This window comes from Adiantum capillus-veneris, chromosome 1 (genome assembly GCF_014529385.1).
Source record: "Adiantum capillus-veneris isolate H3 chromosome 1, ASM1452938v2, whole genome shotgun sequence".
Classification (NCBI taxonomy): domain Eukaryota; kingdom Viridiplantae; phylum Streptophyta; class Polypodiopsida; order Polypodiales; family Pteridaceae; genus Adiantum; species Adiantum capillus-veneris.
The window spans coordinates 126,248,117-126,272,436 of NC_140931.1; the positions used below are offsets into that span (position 1 = coordinate 126,248,117).

The window sequence follows — 24,320 nt, forward strand, 5'->3', positions numbered from 1 at the left end:
TTGTTTGCGTGTGTGTGGTGAACGGTTTGACACTCCGTCTCTTTGTTCATCTACATTGCATGCACAGCCTATTAGGACGACATGATTTTTCCCACTCACTTTACATGGAATAGGTATGTTCATGGTTTTGTGTTGGAAATGGTTTCAGGAATTTTCAGCCATGGAGATTCTTGAAGAAGAAAGAAGCATGACTCTCGACGAAGTTGAAGCATTGAAGGAGCCACAAAAGACTTTGAGTCGTTTTCGGCACGGCCCAAAGAAGTAAGCGTTGCAGACCTTTATGGAGTTCAAGTACCGCACAATCCACACATCAGAGTGGGCCGGCGAAGAGTCTCTTTCAGGATTCCGTATGCTATTGACGATCTCCCTCGACGCCATACAGTTCGGTACCAGTACCTTACTTTGAAAAGGAGGGGATGTCATGTGACACATCCAACCCTATGTGTCCGTGGACAAGCTACAACACGACAAGGGTTTAGTCAGTCCAGTCAGTCTAGATTTAGAAGTGATCTGGCACTTTTGTGAGTTTGTTCGCAGACCGTGCATGTCTAGACCCTTAGTGTAAATGCATATCCTTTGGTTGCACACATCATGATCATAAGCATTTCCATCACAATCCATTAGAATCCTTCAGGGGAAATTTTCCAGTGCATTTAACCTATTTTCCCTATTTTTGACGTTTTTCACTTATTAATTTAAGTGACTTTTGTTGGAAAGTAGGTAGGGCTAATTGAGTAAGTTTATATAAAAGCAAACCTAAGCTAGCACTAATTGGCAGAAGAGGCAACATGAGCACCATTGCTCAACAGGCAACTTCTCAACAGAACCCCAAGCACTAGTGTTTTTGATTCACATCATCAAGCTAGCGTTTTGGACCAGATCAGCCAGCGTTTTCTGCTCTTGTAGATCCCTGGCGACAGAAGACTCAACGAGAGACCTAGTGTTTTGCAGTTGCAAGCCATCCGGCAACAACAACAGATTTTCAGCCCTAGCATTTTTGCATCTGCATTATACCCCAACGTTTTGCAGATTCTCCGCGACGGAACCTCAAGAACCACCAGCGTTTTCAGTTTTCAGCCCTTAGACACCGCAGATCAAGTCTCGAACCTCGTAGATCTCACCTTCCCGTAGCAGTTCCTCGTTGCACGGCCAGTTTCCGCAAGGTTTACAGTTTCAGCCTGGAAAACGCAGATTTCAATATCTACGTTTTCAGCGTGTCGTTGTTGCATCGTCCTATCGACATCGTCACCGACATAGAGTCAGAATTCAGCAGATAGAAGATTTGCGGATTTCAGTCCGAGTTTCCAGATTTCAGCCCGTCTCGTCGTCGTCGACATCGTCGGCAAGTCCAAGCATTGTAGAGATTTGTGCAATCATAAGTAGACCGCTCTCGCCATAGAGAGTGGGGCCTTTGGAGGAGGGTTTTACAACGTCTCTGGTGTCGTATTCTCTTCTGTCTCTATCTCTCAGTCTCATACACTCTCATGCATAGTGTCCATTCACTTTGTTTGTGATCATTGCACTCTCTCATTAAGAACGGAAGTGTCTCCCTTCCATAAGAACAAAAAGGAACCTTGAGCACAGTTCGGAGCACTCATCTTGAGCAAAGTTCAAACATTCATCCGCTGCACCTTACAATAGTATAGGAGATAGCAGGCAGCCTTGTTTCACCCCGATAGTGAGTAAACCAAATTAGAAATCCCCTCTGGAGTGCGTACGTGTCCCACCACTAACCTGTATTTTGAGCCATGACCCCGACCTGAGAGAGAGAGAGAGAGAGAGAGAGAGAGAGAGAGAGAGAGAGAGAGAGAGAGAGAGAGAGAAAGAAAGAGAAATGAAATGAAATGTTATATTAACGTCTTCAAAAGGCCAGAGTGACCTATGAGACCAAACTGATACAAAAGTGGTGAATCTGTTACAATGTCTGAAAAGTGTGAAAGTGTGAAAATAAATGCAAAAAACTAAATACAAAGTATTAGATAAACTTCTTAGGAGCATTCTGGGTGTCTGGCTAGAATGCTTCTAATCCTTTGTTGTAGTCTCCTCCGATGAAGTGTGCTTCTGCATCTCGGTCGTGGTCGTCTCGATTTCCTAAGCTCAATCGCCTTGTCAATGAGGGTGCCTTTAGTATGAATGTGGGTACTCCTTTGTGCTCGCTGTTGGCCTCTTGCTTCTCCTTCCATTCCTGCTTCTCTCGATCCGAAGAAATTTGTGATCTGCCTCTGAGGCTGTAGTGCTCTTTGTCTTCTCATTAGATTATCCCTGTGCCGATGTAGTTCCAGTAGGTACAGGCCTAAGCACCTTTGATCTTGGTATTGCATGACTCTATCTAGAGGTCCAAAGCCTTCTTTAAATAGGCAATGGAAACGCCCACGTATCTCATAGTATACGGTGCAATGGCATATGTAGTGTAATTCTGTCTCCGGCTCCATTCCGCATAACTTGCAAATTCTGCTCTCAGGTGGGACTCCCCTAAATCTGCCAAATTCGATTTCCAGCTGGTGTGAGGATGTACGAATTTGACCAATAGCACATCTCAAACCATGAGACAGGTGGGTATCCATGTAGCTAGCATAGAAAATACTAGAGGAGAGAGAATGCAAGATATAGTAACTCTAGAGAGAGAAAACACTAGATAGAGAGAATGGCCCAAATGCTGCAAGCTTTGCACTCAACTCATATGGGAAAATCCTAATAAAATGTGCTAAGTCACATACCTGATGGGACAACTCACATTTTATAGGGAAAAATGCAAAAGACAAGAGATTCTAACCTTGGGAACCCTAGGAACGGGGGTCCCCCCTCATGCCAGCCTATCGGTGGGCAACACTGTGGAATGCATTGCCAAGAAAGTATGTCTGCCTCAGGTATGGCTGGGCACAGCCACGAAACAGTCCTCACTCCCTAGTTTGCTCCTCGGAGATACCGGAGCCACCACCAGACAACTATAACAGGGTGGTAAATGCTTTTATGAGAGAGAGAGAGAGAGAGAGAGAGAGAGAGAGAGAGAGAGGGGATGGGGGGGGGGGGGGGCTAGAAACCTAAGTCAAGTGGGCTGAAATCCTAATCCGTGAAACCCTAATCCTAGCCGTACGCTCTACTGTTGCTGTTGCATCCCGTCACACTTCCTTGCCCCCGCCGCACGCTACTGCAGCAACCAAACGTGACGTCCTTATTGTGGCCCGTCGCTTCGGCACTACAGACTCGTGAGCAACGCCACTTGCAAGAGCGCCGCCGTCGCTGCTACTTGCAGTAGCCCTGCAACCCCTCACCTCCCACTACCTCCTCGCCACGTGCAGCGCTGGCTCACACTGTCGTCGCCACCTATAGCAGCGCCATATGCTTTGCTCTCCCTGCTCCTGCATCCTGTCACCGTGCCCAGCATCCTGCCTGCACTCAACACCTTGGGCAACGCCCACTGCTCGCTTCTTTCACTGCACACACAATACACATTCCCGCCTTCTCAACACACTCACTCACTCACACAGACGCAATCAACCTCATACACACAGCTCTTTTGCACACCCTCACCCCTCCTCCTCACACAACTCACCCCTATTCGACTTTCTTGGCAGCCCAGATTGAGGTGTATTGGCTTTGGTAGGTCAGAGCATCATCGTGCCGCCTTCTCAGCCTAGGCTATTTTTCATCGGCTCTCTCTCAAGTATTTGGCACCTTCTATGGTTATTTCAGAAGATCGACAACGCAAGATTGGTGATCGTAGTGAGGTTCTCTCTCAAAAGAGGGGTTGTTGGCCGCTTGGTGGGATGTTCCTATCCTATGCTCGTGCCAACATCCGAGAGTGGTTCTCGTGCGCTCTAACTGGTTCGGATGAAGGCAAAGTAGAGGATATCATCCTACTGGGAAGAGGTACTTTCATTGCTATTTTTTCATCAAAGGAACTTGCCTCTAGGGTCATCAACGACACTCCTCTCGGCTTCGAGGACAGATTGGGCTTTCTGCAGCCGTGGTACGAGGATTTTTCACTAGCTGCTTTTGAGGACAGATGTCAGGCTCGAAAGTTTCGAGTAAAAATTGCTTTCCCAGAGTTGCCTGCACAGTTTTGGTTGCTAGACGTGCGGAGGCAGATGTGTGGTTCTATCTTTGGTATGCATTTCATACGTTCAGTGCAGCTTCAGACATCTGTGCCATCTATTAAGGTGGCAACCTCTCCTTCCACAGTCTTTCTTGATTTCATCACTTTTGAGTGGAAAGGGTTGTTGCACTCGCAGAGGATTGTGGTTACGAATAGACCGAACGAGTGCCTTAGATGTCATGCGATGGGGCACTTGGTGAGGGATTTCCTTACAGGGCGACAACAAAGATAGACTGGTCGGACGAGGATACAACCCTCACAGCCACAACAGAGTTCTGCACAGCTGCAAGACCCCGCGTAAACTCCACAGCAGCAGGGTGATCAACAACAACACAGTGTTGAGCAGACACAGAGACAGAGACGAGGATTGGCAGGTAGACAGGTACATGCACAACCTATCCTTGTTTATAGAAGGGGAGTGAGACAGAGATTGGCAAAGGTAGAGCCCTCCAGAGGAGAGGTCACCTGACGAGGATCGAGAGGAGGTTCAAGGACAGTTGGACAAAGGGATAGAGGACGACCAACAGTTGATGGCAGGTCAAGAGTAGCCTGAGTTACCCCAGGATAGACCAATGCAGCAGACTTTGGATCTCTTGGAGATTCAGTCGTAGGTACCTCTCACAGTAGACACTGTTCAAAGGGAGCTGGATAGTGAGTCTTCGCAATTTGTAGAGGATTTTGACTACTCAGCAAGCTTTGCATTTCCAGCTGATGTCTTGCTTTCTGAGATTTTTTCAGCTCAGTTCTTTGTGGTTGGTCCATGGAGATGTTGCTTTGAGGAGTGGGCCACTATGTGTCAACATGCTCTTTCTGCAGCTGTTAGGAACACGCCACATTCTCCTTGGTCCAGAGAGAGCTTGCATGATCAGATTTAGAGTACAAGTTTTACATGATGACTCCTTTGGGACAAGGAAGGTTTCTTCTAAAGGAGCAGACAATGGTTGAAGCCAATTACCTTATGGATATCTGACAAGTTGCAGATTTTTTTGAGAGCCAATTTAGAGAGGCCTTAGGGAAGCTGGTTTGATCAGAGAAATGTGCATCTTGGTACCTTCCCTTGGCTTTTGAGGTGGACAGCAGGTGGGTCCCCCCCTCTTACAATTTGGTTGTGCCATAGATCTGCATCCTTTTTTGGGGTACATCATCAGGAAATGTTAAGTGGATGCAGATGATTTTGGAGGCACGGCCTAACAGTTTCACAGTCCCTTGGCTTTTGTGAGCTGCCACAGGAGGTTTGTACAGCAGATGCTTTATATCAGTCAGATATACAGCACTGGACTTTGTGGCTTTCGCTACATCGTGTGAGGTGGACAGAGCTTTGTGCAGATTTGTGTAGACTTGATCAATATTGAGATAGCTACACTTCACCACTTGATGAGAGTATCTTTCTCCCCAGATGTATACTGTGGTTTGTTATGGCATTTTTCCCCATGATCTCATTGTACATCGGTCAGGTTTTTTGGTATATGGACCAATGGTTGATTTTTATGTAATGCGAAGGGTCAAAGCCCCACTTTTAGAGAGAGAGAGAGAGAGAGAGAGAGAGAGAGAGAGAGAGAGAGAGAGAGAGAGAGAGAGAGATCACAAAAAGTTCGAGGGATTTTGCAGGTAGTGGATAGCCGCGGTTATTTGTTGTCTACTCTAGGGCGTGGCTTGTGGCCTTCCATGGTTTTGTTGTCTGAAGTGGTGCAGACATTCATTTTGGCAGATTTCTGCTATTATTATGTCAAAAGGTTTGTTCTTGTTTACTGATGTAATATCTTTAATTGATTTTCTCAAGTCTACATACTGGTATACTTGTGCTTTTGCCACAAGCTAAATGCTTCCATATGTTCTCTTTAGGTCCCACATTGAAGTCCTTTGTGCCACACACATGCATGATATTTGCATTTCTCTGCAAGTAGTTATTCGTGTGATTCTTATCGTAACTTTATACTTTTTCTGTACAGCGTGGTTGAAGGGCAGTCTGTCATGCGGTTGCCAACAGGCGTAGTGTAAGCAAGCAAAGAGGAAAAGCAGATCGATATGACTTGTGCGGAATATGGAAAAAAACTTCCCCAGATGATCTTCTTTTATTCACCAATGAAGCAGCGATTATATACTGAATGCACTGGAGGAGCTGTCTTCGAAGCGAAGAAGAAACTCTCAAATATTGGCCAGGATGCAATGTTCTTTAGCTTTGCTCAAGAGGTCAATCTTTATTCAAAGCTTAGCTTAGCATATGTTTCAAGGGGTTTTATGCCCCGCAGAGGTGGCAGCTAGGCTTGAGAAATTCACTCCCATGGTTTTCATGGTCAAATGCCTGCAAGGGGATGTATAATGCCTTGACTCAAAACTCAAACTAACATGTTCGTGGGCTGTAACTCTCAAAGTGAATCTTTCATTTACACGAGTATGGCATATGCAGACTGGGCATATTTCCTTCCATGTGCTTTCTGTTGAACTTCTCACAGGCCCAACCACATGGTCTTAACACACATCATCTACAGCTGTTAAATCTACATGCACACACTCTTTCTATAAAATTCTTGTTTACACAGTTGGCTACGCTTTTACTTTTTATTTTGCATCTATCTTATATGCTCAAAGGGAAAGTTAAATCATGGCATGTTCTAGTCAAGCTATGGGGTATCAGTTCAATGAGCGTAATGAAAAGAGACTACTATTGGTGGTTTAAAAGTTGTGCATGGGCAAGGGTCATGTGTATGCTGATGTGTGCATGTATGGTTGCGTGTTGCTTGTTTTTTGCCCTTTTTTTTCTGTTTTTTCCTGTGATATATTTGGATTGATGGCTTAAGATTGCAAAAAGGGATATGGTTTGGGTGGTGGTTGGGTGGGGCTTTACAACTGCCTCTTCAGCTTTGTCCTGCTCCTTGAGTATGCTTTTCAGGTTGAAGAGTGTCATAACCGTGTTGATTGCTGCCATGGATGGCTCGAGGCTCTCTCTCCGAGAGTCATTTTTTTTGCGAGTGGTTATGGGGTGGTGACACAACCTCTGTTGGAGTGCCTTTTGGCCTGGAGCTCTGGAGTCTGATTCTTGGGAATCTTTGGTCTTCCCCTTAGCAAGTTGGGGTGGCCTGTTTTTGATACAGCTCTCTTGTGCAGTGGTCCTTCACTCCTCTGTTTCCATCTGTTGGTGTTACGCTCTATTGGCGGATACCCTGCTGCAGGCCCTATTGGTTCTTGCTTTGTCCCCTTGTGGGTGCTGTCTAGCGGTTATTCAGGAGCCACCTCGAGCAAGTGGACTAGTATGCTAAGCGGCCTTCAACAAGGGTATGCTCTAGTTCAGTTTAGATACCATTGATCCATTACTTTGCTGCAGTCTTCTTTAGAGATTTAATTTCTTGGCAATTGTCTCTGCACATGTATCACCCATGTTTTACTTGATGGTTCCCAATGCAGCCATCACCCCCATTCACTAACTGCTTGCTCTTTTATCGTTCCATTCTTTAGAGTTATTAGTTACGAAGAATCAATACCGCGCTGATTTCTTGAAAGATGAGGGAAGAACTCTTTTTAAGAGAGGTTTTTGAAAGACCAAGTAGGCCATAATATCAATCTCCTCCATGGTGAAAAGTCGTGGTGGTAGCACCCAGTCTGGAGTGATGATACCTCGTGTCCCATGTGTGTATGCCGCCTCGAAGGACCAAGCTAGATTGCTCGATCAAGCAATATATCGTGTTGAGGGAGTATATTGTACTGCCGCTCAACACTACCGCTCAACACTATCCTTAGTGCTGCTAGTGAAGAAATGCCTAAGCTCTTTGTTTGGAGATATCGTCACAGATACCCTTTTTAGACTAATATTCTTTGTAAAATCACATTGTAATATGAAAAACAACCAAAGGCGACTCTGAAGATGTAATATATAGTGTCATTTTCACTTTAAGCGGATGCACCTTCAACGTTTGTAGCATAGTTATCTGACACTAACATAATGTCAATACTTAGGGAAGTGACTCGGATGGGGCACGTAGACTCTTTAAAGTTGTCAGTTCTCAAGAAGTGAACCTAACAAGCAAACACATCAACTCAACAAGCAAATCACCACTCTATGATTGAAAAATCTATCTTTAAGTCTGGCTAAAGTGCACTTTTCAAGTCATGTGGCAAAAGTCGTGATACCTGTCACGTGTGCCCATTTTTAGCATGAGTGATACCAGCTGATTCCTCTTGATGTGTAGAGTCTATTAAAACTTTGCATGGTCAATTGGGATCACTGTTTTAATCACCACTTAGTTTTTCCTCTTATCGGGAGTCCCGTTTGTTAAGCAAGCCCTACTTATAGTGTTTAAGTTGGGTTCAAACCTCCCCTGTGGCTTTCTATGGTCATTTATGTGCTTTTGGAGGGTTGGGTTGTAAACTTTCTCCCTTGGCTAGCCACATTACCTATTTTCGAAAAAAATGCATTGAAAACGCACTCTCTATGATAAGTTGAATTTTGTCTAACTTTTTGTCCTATTTCTTATGGTAGCTGGTTCCTTATGGCTAGGTGGAGATTCAAAATTCGAGGCTTTTGCACAAGTTTTGCTTAGTTTTGTAAATTTTTTGCTTGTCGAACTTTGAAACCTATAAAGAGTGAAAATTCCTTGTTGGTCCAATTTGAGCAATTGAGGTATCATTGGGATCCTTTTGACTTGTAGAACATGTGGATATCAAATTTTGCCTCATCTGAGCCGTGTGGCAGTTAATGCAGTCGGTCTCATTTGTGGCCATTTTGCATAATTTCATATGGTTGGGTTTCCCATGACAAGGAGATCCTGTTTGGGCCATGCACCTGTAGTTTGACAACCGGGTCTTTGTGTGAGGGCAATATTTGGGTTCCTGCGCACTTTTGTTGTCCTTGCTAAGTTTTAGGTATCCATTTGAGGTGAACATGGCCTCATAAGGACCATCTAGAGATGTGCTCCTTGTTGGTATGCTCTGTACCTGTTTTGGTGCCAGGTGGCAGCTACCGCGGTAGCTGTCACTGTGACCTGATGCTGACCTGGGTCAAACCCTTGTATTGCCCATGTTGTGGCGGTTCTTTTGATATGCTGCACCTGTCATTTGGACTTTTTTACCTTGTGCAATGCTCAATTTTCTATGTGAGGTGCCTAGACCTTGTTTTTGTGTTTCTGGTGAGTGAGTGAGTTTTTTGCATGTATGCACATGTTCTATAAGCAGTATAGAACTCACCGCTAGCTTCGCTCGCCATGGGAATGCTTGATCTATGCGTGTGAGCTTTTCGAAGGACGCGTGTGCTCGCTTGCTCGCTCTCTCGCGCAATGTCGCTATGTGAAAATGATTAGAAAATCCCCAAGTTAGTATATGTGCATAGTGCTTATGGGAACCCGTTTTCCTTTTCAATCTCATCATTCCTTGTATAAACCTTAGATTTTTGATGTATCTTTCATTTCTGCGTTTAAAATGTCCCGGATTTATCTTTCGGTCTCCCGTTGTATTTAGCCCAAAATTTAACGTCTTCCATTTGCTTCCAAACTTTTTCTGTGAGTTCCTTTTGTTATGGCATTCTGTCATTGGCTTCACATTCTCCATTTCTTTTTTGAAATTTTATTAGATTTTTAGAAAGAAGTTTTAGAAAGATACTTAAAAAAATCATGGTAATTCCAAAATTGAGCAAAATAAAGCAAAAATAATCAAAATTAGGTAAATCATTCTTGGCTTTAGGAAAATAAGCTTTCTGCTATGTACAAAGTGTCTAAGCCATCCTTGGTTTATTTTTGTGTTTCTCGTCAATTTTTTTAATCAAGGTTGATCATATTATTAGAAACAAAATACGGAAAGCTTTTATGTATGAAATATATACAAGAGTATTGGGTTACTTTTTGGCCCTGTCATGACCTGATCTCCCTTTACTTACTTTTTAGGCATTACTTAGCATTTTTTCAAAATCAAATCGCATTAAAGCACAACAAGGTGTAAATAATTGTAAAACAATGCTTGGTAACATATACAAATCTTTTTTGCCTGAGTTTTGTCATGTCTTCCCTCTTCCATGTTTGAGTCCTCCTGGACGAATGGAAATTATGAGTTCAAGGTGGGAGGAGCCATATTTCTGGGTCCATATAGCTTATGTTGGAGTAGTGCAACACGTGCTTTCATAGGCATCTAAAAAAATTCGACAAGACCGATCGTGTTGTTGACTTGCTTGGGCTGTTTTGGCCGCCATACTTAATGTTTTTTTAGTTTCCTTTCTTGCCTATGGATTGGATGTTTGCTTTGTGTTTTTGCAACTGAATCCAGATCCAAAGGTGATTTCTTTGTGCTTGACATCTCTTTGGCTATCCAGACTTGCTTGGTTGGCTTGGTTGGTGGTTGATCTGTCGAGTGGTGCTTGGTTTGTTTATTTGGATTTGTAGAGAAATTCAACTTACTGCGCTTTGGAATCCAAATAAAATCCCGTGTTTTTTGAGCTTGAACCAACTTCTTGGGTACCCATATTTGTGCGATGGATGCAGGGGTCTTCCGTATGGGTATGTGAGATGATACCGAAGTCTTTATCGGCTTTTGGGTATTGAGTGATTCTTTTGCATCTTTCACATCTTTCTTGACCCAAACTTGCTTTGTTTTGAGCTGTTGCTTTGGTATCCATTTCTCTCGGTTGTTTGTCGTTTGTTCGATGATGGTGTGGAAAGGTATGATGCCATTGTTACCATATACATATGGTAGTGATGTGTGTGAACACGCTAGGACTGCCGGGGTATTTTTTCCCTCTTTAGGGTGTTTTTGCCCACGTGCATTGTATATACGCCCATCACTCTAGGGCTATCTATCTTTCCATTGCACACTAAGTAATACAATCTCTATTGTGTGCCTTGAGCTTCCTTCGTCTTCTCCAAGCTGTGTGCGTTTCTCTGCAATCCTAATTCCAACAATTGGTATCAGAGCACGTTGTGTCCTCCCACTTAGTCGCCAACAGCTCCAACCCACGCCTGCTCATTTTCTCCGATTTTAGTGAGCTTTGGTGAGCGTTTGCCGGCCGACAAAGATTTTGGATGAGCTTGTAGAGCCAAATCTGCTCAGATTTCTGATTCGGACTCATTTCGGCCTCTGTTTCCACTACAGCCAGTACTGCACATGCTATTTTGTCATTTTGTGGAGAATTTTTGTCAGTGCCGTTTTTTGCATAACAGGTGCCTTACAGTCTTCTACGGTTTGTGCTATATAGCACGTGTTGTTCCCGCTTCGTTTCTCCTCTTTTCGGGCAGTTTTCACATTAGGTGCAGCATTTACCATGGCTGACAACAACATAGATGTGTTCAAGATGTTTGCTATTGAGGACAGATTGTATGGGGACAATTACCCTATGTGGGCTTACATGATGCAACATGTTCTTTTGTCAAAGGGCGTCTGGAATATTGTGTAGGGCATTGATGTATGTCCTGGTTCTGAGGATGTAGGCGATGTTGAGGATGGGGCAGGTCTTGCTGCAAGGATTGCTGCTAAAAGAAAGGGTGGTAACAACATGCAACCACTTCTTACGGTTCTGCCCGCGAGTGGCAAAACTTTAGTTCCCAATGCTTCTGCTGGCAGCACTTCGTCTGACAATTCTGGTGATAAGGGCAAAAAGACTTTCAAAACTTTGTGTAGTTAGTTGATGTCATGAGAGAAAATGATTGTTTGGAACTAATCTTTGTGTGGTTCTAGCATTGAGAAACTATGACACGCTATACCTTTGATGATATCCCAATCTTCTTCAAAAATCTAGAAGAAGATGTTGATGATTTTCTTGCTGATTTTAGAATGGTTTGTCGTATCCTTGGTAAAAGGGATGACATTGAAAAAGGGGATTTTCTATTGCTATGCCTTAGAGGCAACGCTGAGCAATGGTTTTGGAGTATGTCTTCTCAAATTGAAGATGGGTATACCAAATTTCCAAAGCTTTGAAGACCAGATTCTCTAAATTTCCAACAACGGAGAAAGCATGGGCTTCATTAGGGAGACTTCAACAACATGGTGAAGACTACTACGCTTATGAGGATATTTTTTCTCGTCAATGGGGAGAATATGGGTTTAGTTCTACATTTCCAGATTATGTAAAAATGGAGCAATTTATTTCGGGTTTGTCTCCTTTCCTAAAGACTAAGGTTACTTGTAGTGGACCCTCTACCTTTGAAGAAGCGGTCACTATTGCCCGAAGGAAGTTTCACAAGTACTTCTACATCAAAAATGGTTTCCATCATGCTGGAAGAACCAACCATCATGAAAGTGTTTCTATCAAGGAGTCATCTTCTTTGCCATACTTGTCTCCTTCTACTCCGGAAAATGTTGAAGAAGTTACTTACGTGCCAACTGATTATTCAAGTGCTAAAGTGTGTGGCCAAGATTCAAATGTGGAATCTCTTTCTTCTACCTTTATCACAAGCATGCAAAAATCGACACAAGATATCTCAAATGGCATTGATGATTCAATAATGGATACATCCAACCTTTTGGCGGAGGATCAATTTCTAGTCCGAGCAGACGAAGCTTTTGTGCAACATGACTCTATGGAGAATGAAGACCTTGAAGGTAACCTTGATCTTATGGAATGTTCTGAGAGTGTATCTTGTCTAAAAGAAGAGAGTGAAGAAGAAGATGAGATCATAGGTGGGGAGATCATGGACCACATTGATCATAAAGAGATGATTGTGTACATGGAATGCCAACTCCAAAACAAAGTAGAAGAGTGTGAGTTGAATCCATGTGAGGATAATCTTCAAGAACTGTTTGAGGATGTTGAAAAGCATTGGTATGACCCATGTATGTTAAGCATGGAGGAACCTATCATGCAAGAAGCCAAAGTTTTCACAAAATCAAACAGTAATCCGTCAACCTTTGAGGTGGTACAATGTGAGGAGTTACAACCTTGTCAAAGGGGGGGCTTAGAAGGGGATGAAGAACATGGGAGAGTAGTAAAAAATAAAATCATAAAAGGAAACTGTCAGAAGGGTATCATTCTCTCCAATGGTGTTTTAGTGGGTGGCTCTTCATTCACGGGACAATCTCTTAGCAAGAAAATCCAAACTTTTGAAACCTCAATCATCTTCACATTGGGTTTCACCTCTTCAAAGTCAACTTCTCCTCTCTTCACATATACCTTTCATCGGGGACACCATACCTTCTTAAGTGGAAGAGGACATGAATACTTGGTGATGAACGGATGTTTCCAAACCTTCTTCATTTGTTTCTTTGGTGTATGGAGGTCGCACATTGTGATGCTTTTGGTATTCATCATAAATGAAAAACTTGTTGATTGCTACATGTGGATATTTCATCAATCAGTACCAAAATCTATTCTCTTCCAATGTGTTGGAAGCAATAGAAACCTTCATCTATTATCTACTTATGTGGTAAACTATCTGCAATATCTTCCAATAGCAGCTGGAAGTATGGATCAAGCTTTCCTAAATCATAAAGGTCATAGAATTTTTGACTTGATGAGCCTACCCAGGTTGAATGAAATTTATGAGCTACAGTTCAGGAATTTGCTCATACAAGCTCTTGAAGATCGTAGCAGATACATCAACTTTACACAAGAGGAAGAGCAACCAATCTTTTATATCACATTCATAGTGATAGATGCAATGATGGACAACAATAAAATCTAAAAGTTTCTTTAACCAAAATCAGTAAGTGATTCCATACCATACATCTCTCTTTGGGAAAGATATTTCAAGATCTTTGATCCTGGGGGGTGCTTATGGAAACTTTCTCAATGGAGGAGGTTTACTCCGTCACTTCATTACATCCTACTATTCGCTCTGAGAACCTTTCATATCACACAAGGTTTCTTAACCACACAACAAAGGTTCTTCAAAAATGAGAGCAGACAAAGACATATGTTACACAATCTACATGTTGTATGATCGGATAAATGGTACATGAATGTACCATTATCTAAGGGGGGGGCTAATGATAGCCGTTTTTCGGCTTTCCATAATTGCCATAGTAAGCTACCTCACCCTATCAAATCACTCAAACATTTTGGTTATCCCTACCATTTCACTGTACATAGGCGTCTGTGAGTTAGGGGACTTTTCCCATATCTTCTTAAAAACCCTTAATTAGCTAGTCACTGAGCTGGTTGAGCCAAAAAAATAAAAAAATAAAAAATATAAGTATTTATGGCCCATTTGTGTGTAAATATTTCATTGTATATAGGGCCTAAATAAAAGGATTTTTCATAATTATTTTGGTATTTATTTAAATATTTATACTTAGGTGTGTGTTATTTATGCTATGTACATTGACTCACCATTACCATATTTTTTCTTACCATTTTGCATACTCTTTATTCCTTATAAAAAAATTTCATGCAAGCTTGTCTTATTTTTGGTGTAACTCCATCCCAACAAAAATCCAAAAAAACTAGTTCTATTTATGTGTATATTTTTTCACTATTGTGACTTTTTCCTTCCTACATTTATTCTCTATTACTCTCATAAATTAGACCACAAAAAATATTCATCTTTTTATGGTAGACTTATAATGAGAGAGATTTATTTTGACCCCTTTATATTTTTTCCACCTATATTATTTATATTTGACATGTACATATTTTTTTAGACCCCTCAATATTTGATTTTCTTAGTTGTACTATTCATTTATATCATGATCTCAACAATATCTTCAACTATAGACCTACCAAATAAGGTCAAGGGTATGTGGAATGCATGCATGCACCATGGGGAGCTCACTCTTGGAGGTATTCAAAAGAATCATCCAAAGAAGGACCTCACAAGTACCTTGTGCAGTGGAAAAAACAGTCGGTTTTGCTGAATTTTTAAAGATCACATGCTCCCCGAATTTGAAAAGGTGATACAAACAAAAGTTGTAGCTCGTGAGCTGAAATTTCACCTCAAATTTTTTCATATTTTTTTGAGCTACGAGCTGTGAGCTATGATTTTATTGGTGGACCCCACTTTGCCCATGCTATGCAGCCACACTCCCTCTTCCACTTTATCATTTTCCTCTTTCACACACACTCCTCCCTCTCTTTCCCACTCCCAAACCTGCAACTCCCATGTCCTAATTCACCCTTTTCACCATTGCCACATCTCTCACACCTCCATAGCCTTCATCCTCCATTTCTACACCCTATGTGTCCCCCTTTCTCTCTACATATATGTCCATATTACCATACTCTCTTCAGCTTTGTAAAGAACGTCAAAAAATCAGCAAAAAATCCAAGGATAACCTCTGCAAATGAAGGCTTTTATCATGAATTTTCCAAGGTTTGAAGATAACATAGCTTCATCGACACGCGCTACTTCGCCATGCTGACTGCTTCTTCTTTCGGTGCTGTAAAGAGGTGAATGTCAACTTCTCCAAAGCTTCAACCTCTCTTTACAAGCTCATCCCTTCTCTAACTTTTCTCATCATATATCTCACCATTTGGTGAATGATTTTGTAAATATTTTTTAGTGATAATTACTAACTACTAACCACTAACCTTATTGTAAAATGCACCCTCTACTAGAGTAGGCACTCCCAAATTATTCACTCAATCCTCTCTCCTATCATCCTCAATAATTCTCTTCCCTTGAGCCGACATCCATGTGACTCAAAGGACAAGAGAGACCCACCCTCATTAAATAAAAATAAACATATGCATAATCTTTTATTCCTTCAAATAAACTTGATTAGGCCTAATCCTAATCGGAGCTTTTAAAACCTATAAATAGAGCCCTTCTCTCCCTTGTAAATGATCACATGATCACACTACACCACACCATTCTCAACACATAACACACCACTCTTCAAGCCTAGTTGTGTAGAGTGTGTGTATTGTGAGTGCTCGATCTATTTCATCACTACACATAGGTGCATGGAGAAGCTTGAAGTTAGTTATGCTATCTAGAGGAGTGGAGTGATACTATACTCTACAATCACACTTGTAGCCTACTCTTGTCCATAAATAAGATTCGTAGTTTTGGGTGCAATTGTATGCTGCAACTACGACTCTTCTCTCCAAATTGGCTTGATAAGTTGGCTCATCAGGTGGTTGAAGGTATATTGTCCTTGAAGTTTGTTGTGTCATTTCATGCTTGGTGGTTTGAGGGCTTGTTGAATTGTTTGCCTAAAAGGTAAATTATAAGAGGGTGCTCGGTGAGAGGGCTCCTGTGACCCTAAGACAATTTGTGTATTGGCAACAAGGTCAAGTTTTTTGTTGTCTCTCTATTTCTCATCAAGCTTTGTGTGCATCTAGTCTTTAAGGCTAAGACTGAGTTGCTCAAGTTGATTTGTGCTCTTTACCTCTCTCTGGCGTGGTGAATGTTTGTGTTTGGTGTGTGTGGCTATTTTGCATTCCCCTCTCTTTGTGCGTTTGAGTACAAGGAGATATCACGTGCGTCCTAGTTCGCATCTACAACTAGGTGGTGACCATTTTCTTGTTTGGTTTCTGGCTGTGGGTTGTTGTTGTCTCTGATTGTGCTTGCCCCAGCCCCAATTGAGCAGCACGGGAGCCTCGAAGGGTGTTTAGAGGCCGCTCTTCTTGTTACCCGCCCTGGACCGCCTCAACGGTAACCCCAAAAGAAAGTCACTTTACTCATATCTGCCTATGCGGTTCAGAATGTTTAACCATATACTCCCATGTCAGTTTAGGGCCATCTAGTAATTGAAATCAACTCACCAAAACAAACCATAAAGCATATCAAAACGGCTCGGTTAACTCACGATGTCATATGGTATCCCCGTTTGATAGCCCTCCTACGCTTGTAGGTAAAATTGATAATAGAGTGATTAATAACTCGCATTCTCAGAGTGATAACGGAGATCTAAATTCATTTATCATCAAGTTTCATCAAGATTTTCAATTGGTTGAATGGGTTGACCCATCCAGTGAATCTATATAGTAGTTCTCTAAGGAGCCTGGAGTCTAAAATTTTGGTTGTGTACTGGGCAGCAATCTGTTTTTTGACCATATCTCTTAGCTTGTGCGTGTTTTTCACATGACACATAAGAGAAAAAATGTTCTAAATGATGTGTTTTATCTATGGTATAAAGGTTTTGGGTTGATTCATAACATTTGTGATTTATGACCAAAACAGTATTCCTACCGCTTCTATGACATGAAACGAAAAGTGCTTTTTATGCACGTGCGTGACCATAACGCATCATGTGCATAAATCAACGTGTAAAACATGATGAAACAATCATGAGGCAACCTCGTATGTACTTGGTTTATCCATACATGCACTCGTATGCAAAAAAAAACAATCACCGAGAGGGTGACTACGTAGAAAAACAATATAGAGAGAGATTATGACTATGGAGTTTATGGTTTCTCACCGTGCTTTAGAATCAATTAGGGGTTGTCGAAAGGCTTATTGATTTTCCTCAAGAGAGCGGTGATGAGAGCTACGTAGAGGTATCCAACACAAAAACTTCCGGAGAGCACGTACACCGTGAAACGAGAGAGAAGATAATAAGCAAATAGAGAGAGAGTATCCTTCTTCTTCTTCTTCACGAAAGAGAAGAGTTTATGGAGATGGTGATGAAGAGCTTGCACCACTCCGTAAAATAGATAAGTAATTTTGACATCAAGGCAAGAGAGCTTCCGCATCTGAGAGTGTATCTATCTCCTCAAAGTGAAAGAAGAGAGGTCTTTATATAGGCTCTCAAGGCCAAAAGCACTAGCCAGGAATAGAATGAGCAAGGAGGGACAAGTTCGCACACGTTCGCGGCTTTTCACTTTTTTTTTTAGGACACGGATTTTGATGTGCGATTTAGAGACTCTAAGAAGAAGTTTGGCCTCCAAGAAAAGAGTCCTAAACTAAGCTCCTCCTCTCTTTTTTAAAAAGACTCTTTTTTTCCTAAAACAAGCCTTTGCTTTGTGGTGGTCAACTCTCCCACTTACCATTCATTTTTTACATTTGACCATCCAAATAGTATCTAACCAACTAATGAAAACCGTAGCTAAACTATGCCACCGTAACATCCGACATAATTATGACTTTCCAATAATGTCAATAAATTCGACGAAATAGATATTGGAAGTTATTTTTCTTATTTTTAGAAGAGACCCAAAAATTGGTGATCTTACATTCTCCCACACTTGAAAAATTGGAGGTGTCCTCACCTTGACATGAAGTCTGGATAATTTAGTCTCATTACATCATCACGTTCCCAAGTGGCATCTTCCTGAGGATACGTTGACCATTTACCAAGGTGTTCAATAATGGTCCGATTACGTAAAGGCTTGATTCTGCTCTGAAGCATTTCTTTGGGATATACTTCAAAAGTTCCATCAGTGGATGTAAATAATAGAGAATCATCAAGTATATGTTGTGGATCAGGTACATACTTCTTGAGTAAGCTGACGTGAAAAACATCATGTACCTTTATGTGTGGTGGTAACAAGAGTCTATAATCTTGATCATTAATTTGCTCTGTGATTACAAAAGGTCCACAATATCTTGCACTTAGCTTCTTACACTTACCCAATGATAAAGAACTATGTTTGGATTTTACCCTCAAGAATACCATATCGCCTTCTTCAAAAAGTCTGGTAGATCGTTTTGGATCGGCATAACTCTTTTGTCTATCTTGAGCAGTCTTAATATCATGCCATATAAGATCGGTTTGTAGTTGCATTTCATCCAATATTTCTTTGGATGCTTGAACTCGTATAAGGGGGTCTGTCCATTTGAGTGTAAGACACTCTTGTCCATACAATGCTTGAAAAGGAGACATCCCAATTGAGCGTTGGAATGATGAGTTATACGCAAGTTCAACCAAATACAAATACCTGGTCCATTTACTTTGTTCATGCATACAATAAGCTCTCAACATGTCTTCAATGATTTGATTTGTTCTTTCTATCTGCCCATCAGTTTGAGGATGATAAACGGCACTAAAGGATAAATGGGTTCATGTAGCTGAGAATAACGCTTTCCAAAAATTAGAGGTGAACTACGCATCACGATCAGATATTATACTTCAAGGTAGACCATGACACATGAAAATGCTTCATCAAGTTTTATCAAGATTTTCAATTGGTTGAATGGGTTTTCCCATCCAGTGAATCTATATAGTAGTTCTCTAAGGAGCCTGGAGTCTAAAATTTTGGTTGTGTACTGGGCAGCAATCTGTTTTTTGACCATATCTCTTAGCTTGTACGTGTTTTTCACATGACACATAAGAGAAAAAATGTTCTAAATGATGTGTTTTATCTATGGTATAAAGGGTTTGGGATGATTCATAACGTTTGTGATTTATGACCAAAACAGTATTCCTATCGCTTGTATGACGTGAAACGAAAAGTGCTTTTTATGCACGTGCGTGACCATAACGCATCATGTGCATAAAACAACGTGTAAAACATGATGAAACAATCATGAGGCAACCTCGTATGTACTTGGTTTATCCATACATGCACTCGTATGCAAAAAAAAACAATCACCGAGAGGGTGACTACGTAGAAAAACGATATAGAGAGAGAGATTATGACTATGGAGTTTATGGTTTCTCACCGTGCTTTAGAATCGATTGGGGGTTGTCGAAAGGCTTATTGCTTTGCCTCAAGAGAGCGGTGATGAGAGCTATGTAGAGGTATCCAACACAAAAACTTTCGGAGAGCGCGTACACCGTGAAACGAGACAGAAGATAATAAGCAAATAGAGAGAGAGTATCCTTCTTCTTCTTCTTCACGAGAGAGAAGAGTTTATGGAGATGGTGATGAAGAGCTTGTACCACTTCGTAAAATAGATAAGTAATTCTGACGTCATGGCAAGAGAGCTTCCGCATCTGAGAGTGTATCTATCTCCTCAAAGTGAAAGAAGAGAGGTCTTTATATAGGCTCTCAAGGCCAAAAGCACTAGCCAGGAATAGAATGAGCAAGGAGGGACAAGTTCGCGCACGTTCGTGGCTTTTCACTTTTTTGTTTTTGAGGACACGGATTTTGATGCGCGATTTAGAGACTCTAAGAAGAAGTTTGGCCTCCAAGAAAAGAGTCATAAACTAAGCTCCTCCTCTCTTTTCTAAAAAGATTCTTTTTTTCCTAAAAACAAGCCTTTGCTTTGTGGTGGTCAACTCTCCCACTTACCATTTAATTTTTACATTAAATTTGACCATCCAAACAGTATCTAACCAACTAATGAAAACCGTATCTAAACTATGCCACCATAACATCCCGACATAATTATGACTTTCCAATACTGTCAATCAAAATTCGACGAAATAGCTATTGGAAGTTATTTTTGTTAATTTTATAAAAGACCCAAAAATTGGGGATCTTACACATTCAAATGATTTAGGGAACACAAGGATTGATCACAAGTTCTTGATTGTTTTCTAGCTAAGATTGATTGTTGCTCTTAAGTAAAATCTTGGTGTATGAAGATTCCTTCTTCATACTGCCAAAGAAGTCTCAAGGAACACAAAAATTGTATTGTACCAAGTCTCCCTTAATGGGGGAATCTATAATAGAAATGCCTTTTGGAGGGGGCCCCGGCTCCACATAAATCCGGTCTTGAACTATTGTCATATTCTGTAAACTCTCTCTCTTGCAAAAGTATTGCTCGTGCCTAGTTAATTAAGTGCTATGATTAAGTTGCTACTACCAATTAAGTTCACCCTCTATGCTCTCAAAGTTTCTCACTCTAATTCTCTCAATTCCGCTAATCTCTAAGTTCATAGGCCAATTTCATTACATTGGTATCAAAGCATGTGGTTTCTCTTTTCTTGCTTAAGAAGAGAGGTCATTAAGTAGCCTATAAATGGTTGATGTTGTTAATTATATTAGGGTATGTGGAACTGGGATCTATTATCGGTTTTGTTTGAGTCCACTATGTGGGATATGGTGCACACCTCGGGAGCTTTGGACTTAATAATGGAGTCGTTTTAGACTTGCCTACGGCTTTACCATTATTGAGACATAAGAAGTCCGAAAGGAGCTAGCCCTCGGCAACTCTACTATGTTAGACCTACTCCTCTACTCTTTATAATCAACCACTTCGAGCCATGGGTGTAGATACTTAAGAGCCAATTTTCAAAGGCTAAGAGGAGTGGCAACTAAGGTTTTGAATCGCCAAAGCATACACTAAGTACATACATAAATTTTGTTAACATGGTTGACAATAATCAAGAGAGTAGAATAAACATTGATAACTTTAATTTTGCACATGAAGGTGCTAATGATGATGCTCCCATGTTTATCAATTGTCTTGTTTCTAAGTTGCAACAAGGTATGGGAACCCAACCCTACAAGGTGAAGTTTTCCAACAACTTTATAGTTATGGGATTCTCCAAACTCCCACAAACGAGAGAGCACCTGAGAAGTATCTTCGAGAGATTTCCAAGAGAGGGCTCTCTACGGTGAGAGAAGAGGAGAACCCATACAAAGCGCTTAAACGTTTACTAGCGGGGAGGAAAGAACACCACTTTCCTTACCTATGATGCCACCTTTGGTGCTACGGACAAGATCTTGGCCTTCATCCAACAGTTTGATGTGGACTTTGGTGATGAGGGCTTCACGGAGTCCTCTAAACTGCGTCAGGTATCTATGCATTTACAGAGCTCCGCTCGTCGATGGTGGGCTAGCCTACAAGCCAAAAGAAAAGCTCCAAGGACATGGAAGGCTTTAAGAGCCTCCATCATGAAACAATTTCTGGCAAGCAACACTAAAGACAATGTCCTCATGGAATGGAAAATCTTGAAACTCTCTCCCTACGAGTCTATCCAGAAGTATGTAGATAAGTTTTGGGAGTTACTTCTCAAAGCCACTGTCTACAAAAAGGTAGACTTTGGGGAGAAAAAGCAACAATTATGTGCGGTCCTTTCTAAAGAGATGGCTGAGTATATTAACTCTCAAAGGCCTAGTACCATATTGGCGGTCATACACCATACTATGGTCGCCTCTTAAATCAATTTCCAACAAGGGGTTAAAAGAAACTCTAAGCCCATGGAAGTGAAGGATCAAAATGAGCCTAGAGGGAGGAATAATGCTCAAACTTCCTCCAAAGGCAACTCTAGCAACAACGATAACAAAGCTAAGGAAAAATGAGTCTACACAGGTAAGAATAGATTCTCTCCAATAGAGCTAGAGTGTTATCGTAAGGATAACAAATGCTACAAGTGTGGACAGCAAGGGCATGTCTATCGTGCTTGTCCAAATGCATGCAACGAGCCGCCATGAGTTTCTATGTTGGAAACTCCAAAAGAGGATGCTCATAGCAAAAGGCTTTCCTTTTTCCTATGCTAGGAGATATGTACATACATGTTTATGAGTCGGGTAGCATCCTATCGCTTGTAAATATTCATGCTTTTCACAAGTTAATGACAATCTATATTTTCATATACATGATTTCTGTTAGAAAGTCTGTGAATGAATTTAATGTTTCAACCAGTAACAATAAAAAAGACGGGAATCAAGAGGAATTAGAGTTTTCCAAATTCCTAAATGGATTCCAAAATGTTTTTATTGATGATACCCCCGTGAGCTATCTCCACAATGAGGGGACAATGGCCATGCAATGGAGCTTCTACCACAAAGCTCACTGCCTAATAAGCCTCCTTATTGTGCTTTTTAAGCTCCACAAGAGGAGTTCAAAAGGAAATATCATGAAATGGTAAGTTTTGAGAGAGATTAGGCTTTCTTCTAACCAAAAGAAATGTGACTTTTTCAAGAGATTCAATAATTAGGTCACATTATCTCTAAAGGTGGTATCTTTATGGATCCGCAAATGATAGAGATAATAAGAATATGCCCTAATCCAAGGAGTCTACATGAGTTGCAAAGCTCTAAAGGTATGAGTGCATACTAGAGATGCTTCATAGGAAAAATTCATGCTTATAGCAGGTCCAATACATGACTTAACGAAAAAGAACGTGAAGTATACATGGACTGCAAAAGAGAGCAAAACACTTTTGAAAAGTTCAAAGAGAAACTTATCTCTCAACTTATGCTTACACTACAGGATCTCTCAAAGCTATTTGAGGTCCAATGTAATGCCTGGATGATTGCCTTCAAGCAAAAATTTGCTTCAAGAAGGGAATACCATAGCATATGAGATTCAAAGACTCAAATCCAATGAGCGAATGTTGGACATATACAGAAGGAGCTACGAGTTGTTTTACATGCCGTAGACACATGGAAGTACTTCTTAAGAACTCCATCCATGATGCAAACGAAGCTATCCAACAAACAAATAAGGTGGGCGAGTTTCTTTTTGCAATTTAATTTTTACATTGCTCACATTGCTGGAAAGCACAATCATGTAGCTGATGCACTTTCACGATGGCCAAGGGTAGATAGGGTATCAATAGCAACTTACAATGAACTATCTTTTATGTTAGTTAAATATGCTTCTAACCAGACTTTAGGGATATGATAATAGCCTTTACAAATGGGGGAAAAAAAAAGAACCACTCACGTTAGAAGATGGTTATCTTCCATACCTCAATAGGCTATATCTTTCTCACTTCCCATGCTCGTCCCATATGCGGGGCAAAGAGGAATTTGAATTTGCTCTGCTAGGAGTAAAAGCATACTTGTATTGGCTTACCAAGAAACGAGAACATACTAGAGTATGTTTCAAAATGTATGGTATACCAAAAGATGAAGTATGATAGAGGGACCATGGCTTGCCAACATCTAATTGTGTCAGATAGAAATCCTAAACTAGAGTAACCCTCTTATGTCGGCCTACTATTCCAACGGATGGCCAAAAGGAAAATCCCAAAACTAATGATCCTTAATCTAATAAAAGCCTGTGATTCAAAGTAGATCAATGCTCAAAATGGGAGAAGTACTTACCCTAACAAAAGCATCTCTCTAATAATGTGAACATACTTCTAAGGGAAAATTATCTTTCGAGGCTAAAGATGGAAGATCCAAAAGTCCCTTGTAGCTTAAGGTACCTGGGAAGATCTTCATTGCAAAGGAGTATAGCCGAGATCAAAACGAATATTTTAGAAAATTAAACAGGCTATATCCATCTATTTAGCTAGGCAAAAGAGGCTCCTGCCATTAGGCACAAAGAGCCTTACCCTTTAAAGAAAAAGAAAAAAAGTTGGGTCTTACTAAACTTCCCCAAGGCTCATCTAAGGCAAATTACACACAAGAATCCTATGGGCCATTAAAGGTATTATGCGAGGTCAGCACAAAGATACTATGGCCCCTTCTAAATTTTCAGGCCCATCCATAAGATGGCTTATTAAATAAAGTTGCCCAACTACTGGCTCATATATATCATTTTTCATGAGAGCCTATTCGAGCCTTATTAAGGAGAGCCAGCAA

At 41.1% G+C, this 24,320-nt stretch overlaps 1 protein-coding gene across 1 annotated transcript in view; it reads left to right on the forward strand.

Moving 5' to 3' along the window:
• LOC147465517 (uncharacterized) overlaps positions 1 to 6,523 on the forward strand; it is a 62,175-nt gene extending 55,652 nt beyond the window's left edge. Inside the window, exons 6-7 of the mRNA XM_086520482.1 lie at positions 5,705 to 5,829; positions 6,046 to 6,523. Coding sequence (XP_086376608.1) covers positions 5,705 to 5,829; positions 6,046 to 6,094 — 174 coding nt within the window. The 3' untranslated portion in view covers positions 6,095 to 6,523. The remainder of the gene's footprint in view (positions 1 to 5,704; positions 5,830 to 6,045) is intronic.
• Positions 6,524 to 24,320: the final 17,797 nt, after the last annotated feature.